Source organism: Caretta caretta, chromosome 8 (genome assembly GCF_965140235.1).
Source record: "Caretta caretta isolate rCarCar2 chromosome 8, rCarCar1.hap1, whole genome shotgun sequence".
In the NCBI taxonomy this organism is placed as follows: Eukaryota; Metazoa; Chordata; order Testudines; family Cheloniidae; genus Caretta; species Caretta caretta.
Genome location: NC_134213.1, coordinates 65276309 through 65296320, shown reverse-complemented (window position 1 = coordinate 65296320; position 20012 = coordinate 65276309). Strand labels below are relative to the sequence as shown.

Genomic DNA, 20012 nt, shown 5'->3' with positions numbered 1-20012 from the left:
CCTCCTTCCTGGTGAGGAAGAGTTTCAAAAGGAGCAGTTTCAGCTGTTGTGTCAGACCATGGCAGGGAGGAATTACAATGTTGAAATAGATAACACAGTTGTGTTAAAAACAAAAGTAAACAAAGCACTATTGGTAAGAATAAATAATGAATACCTTTGACATTAAAATTACCTTAAAAGGATCAGGCAGATTGATATAGAACAGGAGACAGCTGCTCTGTGGAATACCCCCAGACTTCCTCAGAATACCTCCAGCTTCACCAGGTCATAGCTACACTGCTCTTGAGTTGGAGCTTGGAAGCAACAGCCATGTGCAGCATGCTCCTTTCCACACCAGGCTGATACCTGTGTGGGAGTTAATGCTGCTCCAAGTATCGGCTCTCCCAGGGGCCTCTGCTTTGGCTGCACAGACATGGGGTGAGGCTGCTAAGAAGAGCCATGTTGCCGCAATGCGGTGCCTGTAGACCCCTCTGGAAAAGACGTATACACCCAGTGGAGTCTCTAGTATAGAGCTGGTCAAAAAATGCCATTTATTTTTTGTAGGAATTTTTTTTCCCCCATTAAGCTGAGTTTGTTTGTTTGTTTTTTTTAACGAAAAAAACAACACTAATATTTTCAGGTTCTTTTTAAAAAGTTTTAAGTGAAAATTTTAGGGTTACCATTGAAAAAGCAAAATTTCACCAAAAATGAAGTTTTTCTATGACATTTTTCCTCATCAACAAAAAAGCCATTTTTTTAAAAAAAATAAAATGTTGATGAAAACATTTCAGCCAGCTCTGCTGTCGTATCCATGGGTTTGAAAGTAGAGCTCCTTGAGGGCTTTAGAAGGCAACTATGTAAGGTGAACTTCAGTTTGCTAGGTTCCCAGCTCTCACTGGCAGGTTTTTCCATTCAAACCACGTAGATTCAGCAAGTAACGATAGGCCATAGCATGTGTTCACAGCTGTAACATCAGAGGACTGTCATTTTTACCTTTTTGGTAAATTTATTGGTAACATTCAATTTTACACTCAGGTGGTACATGAACACACTCTACATGGCATATGTAAAACTCATACAGTTTACAATTAGGTTCGACCAACAATTGTTTCAGAAAATAATAAAATATCTGGGACACTTCATGAATATTGGTGCTTGTCTCACATCTTTTTACAATATTAGGAACATATAAATAAATCAGAAGTCAAAATAAGCAGCAACAAAACAAAAACCACCTCCCTAAAACAGGGAAATGCAGTGCTGTTGCCAATATCATTTTTATGATACTTGTAGTTCCAATGGACCAAAAGTACAACTGCAATGTTAGATTATCAGTGAAAACATGTACAGAAGAGTGTCCATACAGTTTATTTCAGGCAAATAGGGATTTTTCCCATTGTTTTAAAATTCCCACCTGCAAAATAATCACTGATTTTTGATAGATTAGCTATACCAAGACCGTATATCATCATTTTAATCAGCCAATAATTAAATTTAGATTAGATCCCAGTGGTGTCTTGCCACAACACAAGTAGGAAAAGCATTTAATACAATAACCTCAAGATTCAACTAATTTTGGGCTTTGCTAGTAGCTCTAAAAATGCTGAGAAACAGGTTCTGTGCTGTGCTCACCGGATATGCAGCGCAGAAGACACAGGCCAGGAGATCACTGTCCTCTGGCAACCTCCCCTGGGATGCTCCTACAGTGGCTCCCAAACTGTGGGTTGCAACCCCAAATTGCAACCCCAAATGGGATCATGCCATCAGTAGATGGGATTGCACCAATCCTTAGTGTGCATTTTAGCAGCACGACTTTGTGGAGGACACCATTTTGTAGAGCAAAATGGCTTGCTCCATGTGGTGTGACCTCATACATACTGTGCATGCAAGTCATGCTGTGCAGAGGACACCATTTTTCCCTACAAAGTCACATCCTCCATGCAGTAACATGAGGTCATGCAGTGAGGATGCCATTTTGCTCTTCAAAATGGCAGCCTTGATGCTGTCTGGGGTCCCGGAAGGAAGTAATTCATAAAAATGGGGTTGTGCCAGCAGAAAGTTTGGGAACAGCTGCCCTACACTGTGTTGTGGCGGCGGCGGGGGGGGGGGGGATGGGAGGGGGAGAGGGTGGGGGGCATGAGAGAGAATGCTGCAGGGACACTCATGCCACTGGACTTGGGCCATTATCTGGGGGGTGTTTCTGTTCTCTCTGAGGCCCCTTTATGCCTCCAGAGTGGCAGACAGAATTTGCCTCAGCCTTTCATTTCCTGATTTCAAACAGGATTGCTAATAGGCATATAGATGGAAGGCCTCTACAAACCAGTTAGACAGTTTTAGAAAAACTGATTCAGTATTGGCAGGTAATCTTATAAAAGCTCTTCCTGGTTGCAGACAAGTAAAAAACTGAAGGTATATGGAAACATTCTCTGGTCTAATAGTTAACTAATCTGCTGTAAGTAAATTTTCTGGTACAAATGCATACTACTGAGGGAAGGGGGAAATTTATTCATTGTATATACACGTACCAAAATAAACAAAATCTGAAACTCAGCTCCATATTATGCCCTCAAAAAACAACCTCTCGGTTTTGGTGAAGAGCAATAACACATTCTGTGCCCGTTGCTCTCAGACACTGCAGAATGCAGGAAAAGATGCGACTACTATTGAATAGTCAAAAGACAGATATTATAATTATTAGAAGTGACATACAGCACCACAAGTTTACAGAGTGTTTTACACTCTCTGCCCTGAAGAGCTTTCACTCTAAGTTAGACAAGATAAATACAAGAGAAAAGAAGGGACAACAGTTCAGGTAAGTGAGAGGGCAGTGAATACTCAGGGAAACAGAAGAGGAAAGGGCAGGCTTTAAAAAGGAACTTGAAGGAAAGAGATCATTGGAGAAATGATTCTAGGCACAGGGAATTGCATAGTAGAAGGAGCAGGGATAACAGTGGGAAAAAGAAAACTGAAGCACTAACAGGCCCATCCTGCGAGATGCTGAAAATTCTGCCCTGATCGAACAAAGCACAGATGCACATTCTCATTTTAAGCACATGGGTAGTCCCACTGAAATCAAGACCCTAAAACAAGAATAATATAGCAAGCAAGAGGGTGTGTAGGAGAAAATAAGGTGGAACAAAATCATAAGGCTACATAGGGTAAAGATATTTAGAACAAAAAGCCTGAATTGGAAGCAGAAAGAACATTAAGACAAAAAGATGCAAGGAGGATTTGGGGAGTTATAGCCTTGTACTCTTAAAATGCCACCAATCCTGCAGAAAGGGAGGTTTTTACAGGAACACAGTGGAATTCCCCCTTCAGAGCTGGAGAAAACATTATGGTTCCAGGACTGTACTTCAGCTACTGCATTTTGGATAGATTGGCGGTAGGAGAAAGGAATCAAATCACATATAAAGACATTACAATAATCCAGACAAGAGATGATGAAGGCCTGGACAGGATCTTCAAGTTTGGATAGTGACGGGAGAGTGGAGCATGATGTTACTGAAGAGGACAAGATAATAGACTATTGGGCAGTGGGACAAGAGAAGAATCAAAGATGATAGCAAGGTTGTGGCCCTTGGAGACAGAAAGAGTAGTGCAGTTTTCAATAATGTTATGTAATATGACAAGGTTAGGAGGAAAGAAATTCAATTTTGGAATGAACAAGTTTGAGATAGTGGCTGGACACCATAGAGATGTCAGGGAGTCTGCTTGAGATGCAGAACTGGAGAGAGATCGGGGAGAGTGGTAGATTTTTCGGTCTCCCACATTGAAATGGTAAGTCAAAATCATGAAAATGGATAAACGCGGGGTGTGTGTGGGGGAGCTAGAGACAAATATAAGATGCCCCCCCCCAAAAAAAAAAGATTTAAGGAAGAAACTGAATATAGAAAAGAGTGGGAGAGCATTGGTGGTATAAGTCTCTATGGGAGGAGAAATAAAAGTGTCCAGAAAAGAATAAGGCAGAGCTAAGTGAAGAATGAATGAACTTGCAGTGGACAAAGTTAGTAAAGTCCTGACACGTTCTCCACAGGTGCTCAGAAGTGCAGAACCAGGAATGGAGGTAGTGAATGTGGGGAAGATAAAGTCTGGGGAGCATATGGGCAGACAGAGTGGTGCAAGAAAACACGCAAGTATCCACATTTAGAAGAGAAGTTACAGATGAAAACAGACCACTAAGTCGACAGGAGGGAAGTCAAGGAGCGAAGGAGGTGGCTGAGAGCAGTAGAGATGTCAGAAAGGTTAACAGACTGGTGATTACAAAAGGGGTGAGTGACAAAGTAGAGGAGACACGAAGACAGAGATGCTGAAAGAGAGCAGGTAGTGATCAGAGAGAAGGAATTCAGAAATGAGATCATAAAGAGAACAGAATTTAGTAAAGACAAGGTCACAGGAGTGATTGAGACAGTGAGAAAGTCTGTCCAAAGCTAAAAATCAAAGAAAGTGGTTAGACAAAGGAAGTAACAGAGTGGAGTGAGACTGGTTATCAATATGAAAATAGAAATTTCCCAGGATGAGAGTAGAGCCTGAGGAGTCAGGAAGGAAGAGAGCTTAGCAAAATCATGGAGAAACCAGGATTAGCCAGGGATGCAATAGATATTGGCCACTTGGAAGGATATGGGAAAGAAGAACTAGATGTAGTAGACTTCAAAACAAGCAAGGGTTAGAAGAGACAACAGGATGAAAGATGGAGTCTGGGGCCACCCATGTCTGTGTTTGGAGAAGGGTGAGAGGAGAAGCAAAGTCGTCAGCAGAAAGCCATGTCTCACTGAGACCAAGGAGATGGAAAGAGTGGCACATAATGATCACAGTGATATTTTCGGAGATTGTGCCAGACTTCAAGAGGAAGCCGGAGATATGAAGCCAAGGGGAATGCAGGGAGTGTGTGTGTGTGTGTGTGGGGGGGGGGGGGGGGGTAAGTAGAATAATATTTGCAATGGTACCTCAGGGGTGAGCAGAAAAGTAAGGGAACAGGCAAAAGGAAAGGACATGGCTCAGGGAATGGCCCAGATTGAGGCTTGGGAGATCCATACTTATTGCATGTTCAAAAGCTATAATAAATAAAAAGTAAACCACTGTGAACAGCCAGTGTGCCGTTATGTTCCCCACCCCCACTTTTTTTTGTTTTGTTTTGTTGTTTTTTAAATACAGGATCTCAGCTTTGCAGGGTGATTCTGGAAGAAAGGTTTGGGCAGCCACACATTTGGGGTCATTGACAAAGGAGTTTAGGAATATGAAACTTCCTTACTGATTAGATACAGGGATTACAAGTGGATCCTAGGATTGGCCTAGGATACTGATTGTTATACGAAATTTACAACTAATGGAGAGATCAGTGATCTAAAATCCACCACCCAGAAGCCTATCTCCCAAACTAGCACCAGTCCCCACATTTCAAGAATGTACAGTCCCCTCACTCTCAAGGAGTTCCATCTATTTAATTTATCACAGAGAACATTAAGGGGCCATTTAATCACAGTGTATAAGTACCTATATGGGGAACAGAATCTGATGATAGAGGGCTCTTTAATCTAGCAGACAAAGGTTTAACAAAATCCAGTGGGTGGAAGTTGAAACTAGACAAATTCAGACTAGAAATAAGGTGTAAAGTTTTAACTGAGCGAGTAATTAACCATTTGAACAATTTATCAAGGATCCTGGTGGATACTCCATCACTGGCCATTTTTAAATCAAGATTGGATGCTTTTCTGACAGATACACTCTAGAGCCTTCCTGAATTCACTTCCAGAGCCTGCTAACCCAGTTCTGTAAATCACAGCGCTTTCCACTCAGCACCAAACTCAGTCCCCTTGCTTTTTTTCGCCTTGTCCGTAATCCAACAATACTTTGTAGCAACTAAAGTGGAGATTGGGGGAATGGAGGGTTGCTGCAGAAAACCACACTGGGTACAGGCAGTACCACGACCTCCCCCACTTTCAAGCAGCTACCAAGACTTTTACCTTTTAGGGCTATCTGTATTATGTACATTAATGAAACACAAGCCTTCTCAGACACTTACTTTTTTTTAATACATCTGCCATATTTTGTAAAATTCCTATCCATTAAAAAGAAACACTTAAATGATCAGACTACCAATCTTATTAATATCTGAACAACTGAACTGTACAGAAAAGAAATAAAGCACACTAATTTGCAATACAGAAGAGTGAAATACAAAGGTCTAATTGGTATGTTGAATAAACAGATGTCATTTGCATACACTGTACAGCAGTTACCATTTATTCAACCTGTATGCACAAGCAGCCCATTGAAATCAATGGAACTCCATGAAGGCAGAAGGATCCACCCACATGCAGTAGCTTGCAGGATAGGGGCTTTAATGCCTTTTTATGATACATGTACTTATTTTTATGATTTTCAGATACACCCTCGTTTTAATTTAAAAATACTCTTTAAAAAGTATTACCTAAAAGCATTACATTTGTGCAATCATGAACATGCCTGCTGTAATATTTTCTGCACTTCTGATATATGTTATAAAGATTTTTAAAACTTTCTCTTGCACCATTAAATAACTCATCTATAATCAATTACTGGCAGTAATAGATTATTCACAAGATATGTATATTACTAGATGTTACCTATCTGTAACAGGAAAGGCTCCGAAAACTATCATGGAAGTGCTATGATTTTTACATTATATTTAATTTTTGTATGTTTTATTTATATTAGAATATTGTACAGCAAAGTAGTTTAAAGACCAAGAGCAGACTTCTCAGCAAGGGAGTTCAAAGAACAACAAAATACCGTATTTCACAAAGGAAGACAATAATATTACAGTACTATTGAAATATAAGGCAGAAAATAATTACACATTTTTGGTTATAATGTAATACTCATTTAAAAGGAAAAGCATTTAATGCAACCGGTAAAATAAATATCATGTAAATGTTAACAATACCTACAGTATGTGGCAACTAGAATGGTGTTTTGTAATAGAAGCTATTTAAATGGTAAGGCATTCAAGAAATGATTGTAGTAATTTTACCATATTTATAATTCTCATAAGCTGTCAGGCACTTTATTAAGGGATAGATTCTACAGTCTTTACTTACAGGGTAGTTCTATGTATATACATTAAGTACTATTTAAGGTGAGTAAGTTGTAGAACCTGACCCTTAAACAGAGGTAAACTTCATTTACCCTTTGTAAACTTTAATATATGACACTAGGCTGTCCAGCATTTTCATCTTCATTGGGTAATTGTTTGCAACACCTAAGATTTAACTGCATCATCTCTATCCCATTATTTTAATGCTTTTGAAATAAGAATTACTTATTTTACTCAACGTAAAGTTAAATCATCAATTTTTTTTTAAAAAAAGCCTTAGCATTTTTTAGGTGTATTTTCTAACTCAACTATTCTCATAATTTTCTTACCATACAGCCTTCCAGAAATATTTTTTGCCTAAAATATTAGTTTCTTTAGGAAAAGTGATGTGCATATTTGACCTAAGTAGAGGTTAAAATAAATAGACTATCTTATAGAAATAACTTCGCTGTGTACAATTTTTTCAATCTTTGTAAATGTTGTTTATCAGAAACAGAACAGATTAAAATAATGACTTGAATAATTTTGCACAGTAACAGCTATTGCTGATGGTCGAGCAAATACTACTCGGTTCCCTGTTCTAGTACAAACGATTTCATTTAACTTCAAATCTTATGGAACATAATAGTCACCAAGAACTAGTAAATTAATTGATATATTCAATGGAAGATCAGCGTAAAGGTTGCCAGACAGAGATAGGCAAGACGTGGGCCCAATCCCGCCAACATTTACAGATGGCTATTTTTACTCATCATAGTAGTCTCAATGCAGCCCCAGAAGATTACATTCAATACACACACAACAGCTAGATGAAAAACCAAGGATTCATCCTACAACGAAGCAGTTTTGTCACTAAATCATAGCCCAGATTCTCAGCTGATTTAAATCAATACAGCTACACCAATTTCAAGCAGCTGAGGATCTGACCCAGATATATAAAAAAAACCCTGCATTTTTAAAAACAAATAGTTTTCAATAGAATGTCATTTCTTAACATTTAAAAACTTTTCTATGTGTTGAAACTTGTCTATAAATCCACAGCTGGGTTCTTATTATTTATGAATTATGTCAAATGAAATGAAGTGTCCGACCAAAGAAACAGAACTATTGCTGCACAGTGTTCATTTCACTGTCTATGCAAACTTGTTTAATAAAGGAAATGTGGAAAAACAACAGATATAAATGTTGAATGCATAGTGAACTTAATGTATACAGATCCAATATTTACATGTAAGTACTGAATTTTTACTTTTTCCTGACTTTTTCTATCAAAAAAGATTTAAACTAACTACATCTCAACAATAAAGCTGGTATCAATACAATTCTCATTGTCAACCTCGTAGCAATGAACCACTTTGACAGCTTTATGTGTTTGTTTAAAAATATGGTCTTGAAATTCTGACAAATTAGAGCTCAATTTTCATCAGCATTTATAGGTACAATGTATTGGTGTGTACTTACTTTCACTTCCGAATAAAATAAATCATTCATGCATACACAGTGGCCAATATAAAGTGTAACCAACATATTTTGAACTTACTTTTGAACGCAGATAAAATATTGGTGAAATGATACCATTTTAAACGTATAATCAACAAATATACTGACTGCACAAATAAAGCAGCACTGATTTTTTTTTCTTTAAATACAAAAGTTAAAGTTATTTTTATAGCATATAAAACCATGTTTTCAGGGCCAATAAAATAAAAGATAGGGTAGATAACAAAATCAGGTATTTTATGAAACATATGTTTATATAATAGTGCACAACTGTATTTTGTGCAATAGGCATTGGATTAAAAAAGTATTTTTAAAAGGAATTAAAAATATAGTAGTATAAGGTCATCCAAAGGATTTAAAAACAAAATCTAGAAACACCACCACACACAGAAATCCCTAGGGAGTTGTAACTTAAGGCCCTCATCCTTCAAACAGGCCTGTTCAGACAGTCATGTGCCTGTGCAGAAAAACCCGATTTACCACAACAGGAAGCTGCAAGGGTTTTAGGATCTGACTGTGCACAGACCCACTGAAGTCAACAAAGTGCTGCACAGGTATGTTGGTCAAGCCATACAAATCAAATTGCAGGTATGGGGTTTAACCTGGCCAAACCAAACCCTTAAAGCCAATTTTCAGGGTTCATTTAAGCCACAACAACACAAACAAAAGGGACAAGTTACAGAGATTTTTCAGTGTCTGACAATTTTGCCAAAAAACTTTTTTTCACATTTAACAGTTGCCATTTCAGCAAAACAGCTAATCAGATGGTTTCCATCTTCATTTATCTTGAGAAGATAAACTGCGAACTACGAACAACTCAGTACAAAATACAAAAAATTCTCTTACAATTATTTCCCCAGTAGAACAAAAATTAAAATAAACTCATTACTTGTGTTGATTCATAACTTCCATAAGTTATAAAAAGTGAGAAAGATTCAAACATTTTGTTTCACGGTAATAAGCCTAATATCCATATTGTGCAAAACTGCAGTGCTATGATGTTTCAGAATTGAACTCCCAATTGAATGCAATTTTGTTATTAACAGGAAAATACATCTGAAATCACTATTTTTAAAGCTGTCAGGACCCACTATTTTCCATAGTATACTTTACATTTTAAATGTTTTTTTATTTACCATTAAACCTATATTTTTAACTACAAATTGGTAAAAAAAAAAAAACACACCTCAGGAAGTTTGTGTGGAAACTGGTTCACAATTTAAAGCACATCAGTCTGTTCTGAATAACTACATTTATGTAACAGATGAAAAAGGGGTGGGAAGATTTGCACAAAAATACTTGAAAATTTCTGGTTCTTTTCTTCATGATCTTTTGTCTATTTAGCTGCTTGCAGTGTGCGCATGCATACGTTTCGCTACATCATAGACATAGGCTATGTCTGGTCGCCTCTCTGGATCCGGGTTGATGCATATGTTAACTAATTGTCGCAGCTAGAAAAAAAGGAAAACAATAATGTATAAGAAAGCCAATAAATAATACCAGTTGACAAGTGTTAGTAGTGCATTCTCAAGTTCCTAAATTAAGTAAGAGTGGCTGAAACTGTGGAAGTGTGGCAGGACTGCATTCAGATTTACTATATACACCAGGTAATCATTTCACTTTTATGACATTTTATTGTACTTCCTCAGGGAAAGTGAATACCAGATTTTAGGCCCCTATCCTGTGCACACATGAGTAACTTTATACATATATGTAGTCCTATTTTGAACTACTTGTATGAATTAAATAGTGTGACTTGTGTGTGTTGTCTGAGGCCTTATATTCTAAAATGCTGAAATTGAATCACGGTATTGACTAGATCTATACAGAAAGTTTGTCATGAAATGAACACTTCAAAGGCCTTTACATTAGGCTCTATTTTTTTTTCTTAGAGAATTAAGTGCACAACTTCCAGACAGAAACATACACAAGAATGCCTCTATCTGGGAGCACATACATCTCTATTATTAGACTACACGTTATGTTCATGACAAGCCCCAGAGTCCACTGAGCCCCTCAGAGTCCATAAATTTAGAAACAGATGGCCTGGGATACAAGAGAAAGGCTACTGGAACTTCAAGGTACTCCCTGTTGCTATTTGGAAGGTGGAAAATGGTTAGGATTCTTCTCCCCTCCACAATTCCTTTCAGTGACATTAGATGGTATCCAGTCAGTCTAGTGACCTTTCAGATAGAGCAAATTTGTCATCTATTTCAAATTTTGCATATTCTCCAAGGCAGTGTGCACTCTGGAACCTGTTTCCCTAGAGATTGCTTATTAGAATACTAGCCCTTACCAGCAATTACCAGATACAAAATTCCTGCTATACTTTTCTCCTAACAACTGTGTCAAACCCTCCTGAATCTCCACAGTCACAAATTTTTGATCCTCCCTGACATTTTGTCAAATCCTCCAAGGCATCCTTACCATCAAAAGTACTTCTATATAATATATACAGGTACAGTTACTGTAAAACTATAGTTGAGATTACTGCACCAAATACAGCCTTCTGGAACCTCTGCCAGGCACCAAGAACAGTGGCTCCTTTACCCTCATGATTATTCAAAGGAATAATAAACCGCATATTCAAATATGCTTTCATACAGCAGTGGCACAATAAATGCATTGGCCACAAATCTTTTTAAAAACCCAAAGAGGATGTTAAATTATATGAACTAAATGCACAGGAGTCAGAAAATTCAAGCAATAACTTAACAATATTGCACTTAACGTTTACATTTTCTGAGTTCTGGACACTTAAATTTTCAAACTTAATGTCACATCTATGTACGGTAATTTTTTTTTCATTTGATGACACCTATACAGTATACAGAAAGTTAATTTCACTTTGACAAGGAGAATTTCAATATTTTGTTAAATGCAAAATACTTTGGAGTGATACATTTAAAGTTAGTGTTGAAAATGTAGTGGTCCATTTAAAGATTAGAGAGGATTTTTTTTTTTTTTTAACAAAAATGTATTGCAGTAAATTTGGTAATAGACTCTTTTAAATATACAGACACTTCAACTATACTAATCATGGGAACTTAAAAGAAATTGTACCGCTTCTCGCAGCCAATATTCAGAGCTCTGTTCCATGAACAATTGGGCTAAATCATCAGGAATGCTGAGGTTCATAAAATATAAATTTATTTTTTAATCATAAAAAATTGCCTTTCTGCAATGCAAAAGATACAAGAAGAGAGTCTAAAATCCTACATGGAATAAATAGGAGGGACAGATCATGAGCAACAGGGCAGGCAGATCAGGAAATTAGCCAGACCAAATGCAGAGCAGCTCAGCCAACATACAAGACCAACCGGAAGAAAACTGCAGAGGAATTGAGCCCCGGGCCCTGCAAAAAGAACCCTGTAAGTAAACCCCATTTGTAAGAAAAATATAAGGATATCAAATGTAATCTCTTACAAAATATGGCCCTGATCCTGCAAAAATTTACAAATATGCTTAATTCACCCTGTGAGACATCAATAGGACTGCTCATAGTGCATCAAGTCATGTCTAAGTCCTTGAAGGATTGGGGCATATATAGCTATGAGTAGGGGAATGAAAAACATCATGTTCTTTTATTCTTTTTCATTTAATATATGTCAAGTAGACTCACTATAGGCAACATAACAGAAGTTTGTCTTCAAGGGAGATTTAAATATGAAAGTGTAGGGAGCCTTGCTCAGGAAGGTCACTCTATCCTTCTTTCAAACTGCTGACTATGCATGGAGGTGTTTATCTCAGAAGCTGACAAAAGGATGGTAAATTGTGCCCCCTCAGATTCACAACCCCTGCTTGACTATGTGATATTTTTATTAATTTCTTAAGCAAGCTGAACTTCTATCTACCTGAAAGTGCGTATTTTAGCCCCAGAATTTTGGTACAGTTATAATGACATCTTCCTGTGAAATTACTATTGTTAATACACCACATATTATGAAATAGTACAAAGCTTCAGAAGTGGACATGGAGATTCACTCCTAAGGAGGACCAATATGGCAGCACTGATCAGCTATGTTTTTAGCCCTAACCATCCTTTATAGCCACAATTGTTTATAAGTATTTTCAAATATATGCGGAATGTGGTGTCCTGATTGTCCACCTTTTGCAATTTCATATCTCTGGATATATATATATACACATTCATACATATACATATATATTCATATATACATTTTTAGTTTATAAAAGAATTGCCTTGTTTCTAGACAGTGTTTGTAAGGAGGCTTCCTGAAAAGACCATGTCCCTTTTGTGCAAAGCTCCTTTGTATGTATTCCCCACATCCTAGCCAGAATACACCTGTGCTACTGCAGTTTGGTTCGGAGAAATGCGAACCTTCAGAAATGTGATGGTAGCCCTGGGCCACCAACAAGTCAGTACATGTAGGAGTTATCTGTCCATTCAATATAGTGCACGTGTCCAGGTGCCTTGAGATCAGTGATAAACTGTGGGCCCACTGAGACTGCCTTATATGAAGCCATATTATAGATACCACAAAAAAACACACTTTGGGTCAAGAATCTGTATCTACAGCTCGATCCCTGCTCATAATTGCCGGATCTGACAAATCTTTTCTGACAGATCAAGAACGTGCAAGAACCTGTCCTGGGCCAGAAAAGCTCAGAGTTGAGCTGTGTCTACTAGGGTTCATCGGTACTTTAAGAACAAACTGGGACTGTGGAGTCACCAGGGTTCATGACAAGTGCCCAACATCATGATGGTGGCACACACTGATTCTTGGAGTTCTTGCTCACTGCCATCCTTGAATAACCAATCATGTGGAAAAAGTAAAATATTTATTCTCATCCTACACAGGAAAAATGCTATGACCATGAAGCATTTTGTAAACACAGGAACATAAGAATTGTTATACCAATCTTTTGTGAAAGGAAAGGAGACAGAGTTGTCGCTAGACTGCCTAACGCAGGATTCTGGCTTCTTTTCCCACTGCCAGGAGTATCTATTTCAATAATTAAGGGAAGCGTCTGTCAAGCCCTCTGGTTCTCATAAAACTAAGGATGAACAGCAGAGATTGACTAAACCCTAGGATTTTAATGTCAGAAGGCTATACTGAAGGGATAGCAATGTTGTCCTGTCAGGCACTGGATGGCCATCAGGCTCTGTGCTGAAGGCAGTTCATGGTTGTGACTGAGCTGAAGGGACCTCCTGTTGCATCTCCCCCCTGCATCCTTCTTTGGCTGATTATGCTGCTTAGCTTCCTCTGTGCACTTAGCACAGTGACTGCCTTTAGCCTGGAGCTTAGCCTGACAGGGAGCAGTAGCAAATATTTTCTTAAGCTTTAACAGGTTTGTCAGCCACCAAATAAATAAATGTCCCTCAAGTCAGAAAAAAAAAGACTAAAACCTATGACAGGGAAGACCTTTGCACTGAAAACCTGAAATTTTGGTAAAGACTCCAGTTTTAAATTGGAAAAAATTGTTCTTGTTCAGAGCAGGAGAAATTCTTGCTGCCTACTCTGTCAGTGCAGGCAGGCAAACTAGCAGAGAATACTGCAACTCTGGATCTGCTGGCTTTTTTTCAGCTTAAATACTGTTTGGGCATCACTGAGGAGTGTATGGAATCCCTATCAGTTAGGATTGCTGGTCATGTACTCTTGACAAATCACAGAGGGACCTAAACCAGGATATAAAGTTCTTTGCCACTCCCCAACACACAAAGCAAGGCTTTGTGCTAGATGCTGTGGCCATGATTTTAACAATGGTTAGTGATTCTGGTTGTCCAACTGGAGGCACCATGAAGGAAACTCACTTTCACAATAGACCCCACTGTCTGAAAAATCAGACATTTTTAAGGTATTCCAACAGTTGGAAACCCCAAAATTGTGATACCCAAAGTTACTAGCCACTTGAAAATCTTGGTTTGTGATTCTACTTCTGGGGAACTATGTCACAACTTCTACTGCAGTTTTATTGGTCAGCACTTTACAGCTATGAGAAATGTGGACAAAGATACAAAATTGAAAATCTACCAACATGTGTATCTTTGGATAACTTTCTATGAAGCTATGGTCTCAGAATACAGATGCTGTTCATTAAAATAAAAATCAGCCCTGCAATAAATTACTTCAATTTTAAATGCGAATTTTATCTCAGAACTAATTAAAATTAGTATACAGAAAATGTATTTTAACATTTCTTACATTTTGTAACTAGTGTTTATACTCCTGTTTGAGAGTATGCACAAACAGGGTCATAAAGAATTTATTCCTTTATCAAATTAATTTTTACAGAACATCAGGCATTCAAGTGGGCTTCAGAAGTTCAGTAATCTCTAAACTTTACTGCTCAACTGAGTGCACTTCCAACCTGGATAAAGGTCTGAGGTCTAAATTTTCTAGTGCAGAAGAAAAGGACATCACTATAATCTGACATATAATACTTAGTCCGTTTGTTTCTTCTTCAGCAGTTCCAAGTCTGCACAGTATTTTCATTCATGATAAAAGCTACATTTTTAAGAAAAAAATAATTTACTAACATGGCAATTTTTCAAAGGTTTTTATACTAGACAAGATTCTTTATGTCACAATAGATCAAAGTAACATTATTACAGTCTCTTAATACTTTATATGTATTTCACTCCTTTTGTTAAGTAATTATTTCCTATATTTATAAAGGGTATTGTAGCTCTTGCTCTTTTAGTTTGTCACAAAACACTAGTACTCCAAATGATTTTAAAAACAACTGATTTATCCCGTGTGCGTGAGCACATCTATTTTGTAATGAGGAAAACATAACATGTTTTGCTTTGTATCGCTTTTCAAACTGGAAACTATACAGAGTAAGTAAAAGGTGGAATCTATTTCCCTTTCCCACTCTAAGACCTTCTATCTGGGCCAGACTTTGATATTTGCCCCTTGGCTGAGAATCCGCATATCCAACTTCACACTCAGCTGCAGTGAAGTAGCCCTGCAGGCAGGCCAACTTCAACGAACCACTAGTGGTATCATCATTAAAATCCTGCTGAAGGTCACCATGGTAACCGCCTGCTGAGGCTTCACTGCTGCACTCGGCATCTCCTAATCAGCTACCATGTGAAATGCAAATTCAGACAGTCTGAAAATTAGTCAAGAAGAATAGAGGATGAGGATGCCGATATGTGAAATATTCATGCGCTTCATAGAAAAAGGAAGACAGCATGAATGACACAACAAAGAACGGCCCCTGACATTTTTGCTATCATTTTGCATTACTGTTCACACCCTACTGTATTTCTAGATCTCCAGTTCTGAAGTTGGTTATATGAACTGCCATATTTGTGTCCTAAAAAAAATAATAATTAAAAATAGCCAATGTAAAACAATTAATTGGAAAGCCAGAGACGTACTGCATAAACTACATAACAGATAGATCACCATTACATCCTTCATAAAGGCATTCTAATTATCTTTTTTAAGTCCAATTTTATTCACAGAGGAAAAAAATTGTCCCCATAAATAAGACAAAACAAAAAGAAACCGGACAGCAATCTTTTATTAATAGTCCCGTCTTTGAAAACAATAGATTCAAGGTGCAGAATTACAACTTCCATTCCTTAAGCAAAGTAGCACAAAGCTTTATGTTTATTAAAAATATTTCAGATGTAGTGTTTATATGCATTTTCAACACAATTTTAATTCATGGAGACTGAATAAAATTAGAACAAGTTGCTAATACCTTTTCTCTGGTTTGCAGCTTTTATCACTTTGCCCCATTTGTTTCGAAGTGGGAAAGTATTTCAATACTGAATTTCAGTACGTTAACAAATACACATTTTTCTCATGTGAGATCATGATGGTTTAGAAAAAATATTTGAATTTATTTTGCCCTCTCCTTTTGCTTTCCTTTTATTTTACGACCTTTTAAAAAAAACAAAACAAAACAAAATCTGGTGCACTGATGCTAGTGAAAAACTATTAGCATTGGTTTGAGCCAGCCATTGTGGGGGAATATTCTTGGTATGCTTCTCCAACCCTAACTTGAAAACCCCCGGTTACTATAGGCATTGGCCACTCTCTTTTGAAGAGTGTCAACTTGTGCGGTAAAATTTGTAATAGGGATAATTTGGGATCAGGTGGGGACCAAAACTCATTTTTACTAGCAACTTAATCCATGTTTATTGTCATCTAAATCTGCTAGTTCACCAATTTATTGTGCCACATAACCCCTATAACTGTGCTTTTAGAAACATATAATATAGATATAAGGTTCAATCCCATTACAGCATGCAGCACGTATCATGTATTCTGGAAAAGTCAACTGTCTCGATGGTACTTGTGAGTAATTTTTTTTTTTTAATTCATTACATAATATAGAGAATGACTGACCCTTTGTGAACAGGTCAAAGAAATTAAGGAGGAAATAATGTGGTCCTTTGAACCATTAAACCCAATCATTTTTAAAAGAATGCCAGAAACGTCATCATAGATGTTAACATTTAGGCAGGTCTAACACGGGTAAATACATGGGACAGATCCTTAGATGGGATAAACCAGCAAATCTCCATTGATTCTACTAGAATTATGACAGTTTGCATAAGCTGAAGATCTGGCTCATGGAAAGGAAAATTACTTACTTCTTCTGAATAGTGATCTGAAGGAAGAGGTGGATAGTCACACTGTTCTATCTTCTTGCACAGAGAGTACAAGTTCATTTTGTCACCATAAAAGGGACTCTGCAGTGCAGCCATCTGTATAAAAAAAGTACATAGTTAAATGTACACTGATTTTTTTAAAAGGAACATTTTGCTCGAAAATCTATTTTAATGGTAAGATTTCATACCAACTTCTGATTGACTGCTCTGCTTATAGCACTAATGCAATACTTCTAAAACTGTTAATATAAACCAGTGTGCTTACTTAACGGACCAATTTATGGTGCAATACTGTAATAATTGGTTTATACTCCATAATCTAGTGTAAGTAATATTGAGTTATTTGCCACAGTTTATGCTGTTAAGATATAAGGTCTCCCATGTCCCCAATGTAAAAGACAAAATAAAACAATTACATTTCTTTCACAAGACCCGTTGAAAACAAACAATTACACATCCTATTTAATTGGAAAAAATATATGGGCTAAAGCAACAATTAAATAGTGGATAGCAGTAGCAGCTTTGGAACACCACTTAGATACCTTATTACAGTTAAAAATTAAGAAAATGCTATAGAATATTATTTCATATACAACACATTGAAAAAAGACAGCAATCTTGAAAAAAAAAAAGTAGTCTAAATTCTATGCAGAATGCCATATTCTAGTCAAAAAGCAGCTTGCAATGTATTAGAGATATATCCTTTAGCAGTAGCTCAAAGATTTTAAAAATCCTCAAGCTGCGGGCATCAGTGCAATTTTCAAGTGCAACCAAGAAACATAAGCACCTTTTGGAGAGAACACTGTTAAAGAAATGAGCAACTTAAAAATGTCATTAGTGAACCTAACATTTATTTCAAGACAGTACTGTAACTTGACATTTAAAGCGCAGACAAATACTGTGGTTTGCGGGTTTACTAACTTAAAAATTCATTTAAAATCTTTGCATTCTGTTCAAAATCTTCTAAATGTTTGAACCGTAGCAGCACGAATGCTGTTCTGAGCACAATGCTGCCCCAAAGTCAGTCACCCTTTTCTACATGTGCTAATAAGTTTGATTTTGGAAGGACAATGTGTACATTCCCCAGACGTGCAGAGTGTGTGTGAAACACGCTAGTCCATGCTGTGCTACTCAGTGAGCTTCAGCAGGGACAGGACAAGCTGAAAATGGCTCTCATCCGTCTTATGGTCCTCCAGATATAACTTTAACTCTTTCATGGCCTAAGCACTGTTGATTAGTGATATTATGGGGAACGAACATGAAAAGAAACATGAGAAAAAATTAATCTGATATATTTTCATTATATTTTATATAAAAGCTAATCTAGTTTTGTATATTAATTTCATATAAACCTGAAATAAAAATACTGTTTTTAACACTTCCAAGACAAATGTAAGACTGCACCCAAGAAAAATAATTCTAGAAATGTACTACTCTTATAATGGTAATTCCTGGATTTACATGACAACATATTTTATCTTTAAAATAATGTTAAAAATGCAGGCTTAAAGAACAAAAATCAACCATAGAATCCATACACATACAGAAATTCTAAATAAATGCACAGATACTCATTTTTGTATACTAGCTGTTCATTAAAAAGTACTTTTGTTTGAATGCTGCAGTGTTAAAAAAAATCCAAATGTCCCCTAAGGAGTTAAAACAGGAATACTATATTTTCATGCATCTCCTGCTTTGACAGATGAAAAATGTCAACTGTCCTGTTTTTATTTTCAAGCTTTTGCACTATTCATCTGGTTCATTAGTGCATCTCGCTGCTGCCCCTGACAGCTGCTCGCCCTCTCCTCCCAGCAGCTGAATTTTTCAGGCTAATTTGATCCTCCACACTGAGACGATCGCTAGAATGATTGACTTGCTCCCTGACCTCCAGGGTCTGACTTTCCTGATTAGTATTCTGGGGGTGGCTGAGGGACGAAAGCCCACTGTCTGTCTTCAGGGCTGGTGGCAGCTCTCTTTTTTTTTGAACTGTAAGCCACCAACCTACAACCCTGTAAGGATGCAATTGCTGCGCTGAACAATAAAAGGAAATGTGTAAAACCTACTTTTCCATGTAAAGGTCCATGTAGCAAAAGCACAGCATCTTGATTTTAATTAGTAAAGTCTACTTTGTTGCATATCAATTAAAACTGCAGTGGTAGTGTTTTTGAGGTTTCAGGAATATTTTAAAGTCTAATTTTCAGAGTCTAAAAAACCTTAGTAGCTATGCAGTATTAATATTTATAATTAAACAGTAAACCTATTAGTAGGATAGGATACAAAATAATATAATGCAATATTAACTAGAATCTAACTAATTTCCTACAATTTAAATATTAAAATCCAATCAAAACATAACTGAAAGGAGGTTTAATAGAATGTCAATTAGACCTTTATTGAGAGGTCATGAATGCCAGAATTTTCACGCAACTAAATTGGAGAAATTTCAAAAACTGTGTTAGCATTAACCATGAAATTAATACAATAAACACTTTAAAATGCAAATGATACACAAAACATCTATCACAGAGACAGAGGGAATGAGATTTAGTTACCTTTAAGACTGTATGGCTTTATTTTGATGAGTGATTTAATTAGCACATGCAACAAGCCTAAAAGTGGGTCAGCACCCCTTATAAAAGAAGGAAAACTGCAGAACTGAAAAGATAGCATGCAACAGTTATTAAACTCTTTTTAGGTCTCTGAGTCTCCTGTTTTATCTTGTAAAACCAACAACTAAATGGATTTGATTTGGGGAAATCTGCTTAGAGGGAAAACTGCATTGATACTCAAATTCGAGAAAGCCAATTATCAAGTCCATAACTTGAAAGAATCTCAAGACCTTCCGCCATTCTCCTCCCCTCC

General features: G+C 37.0%; 1 protein-coding gene across 8 annotated transcripts in view; it reads right to left on the bottom strand.

Annotated features, from left to right (window-relative positions):
• Window positions 1-965: 965 nt before the first annotated feature.
• NEK7 (NIMA related kinase 7) overlaps window positions 966-20012 on the bottom strand; it is a 127006-nt gene continuing 107959 nt past the window's right edge. For all 8 annotated transcript variants that reach the window (XM_048860436.2, XM_048860440.2, XM_048860431.2 and 5 more), the window contains 2 exons: window positions 17133-17246; window positions 966-10005 (listed from right to left, as the gene is read on the bottom strand). In XM_048860436.2, the coding sequence (XP_048716393.1) occupies window positions 9895-10005; window positions 17133-17246 (225 nt within the window). In that variant the 3' untranslated portion in view covers window positions 966-9894. The remainder of the gene's footprint in view (window positions 10006-17132; window positions 17247-20012) is intronic.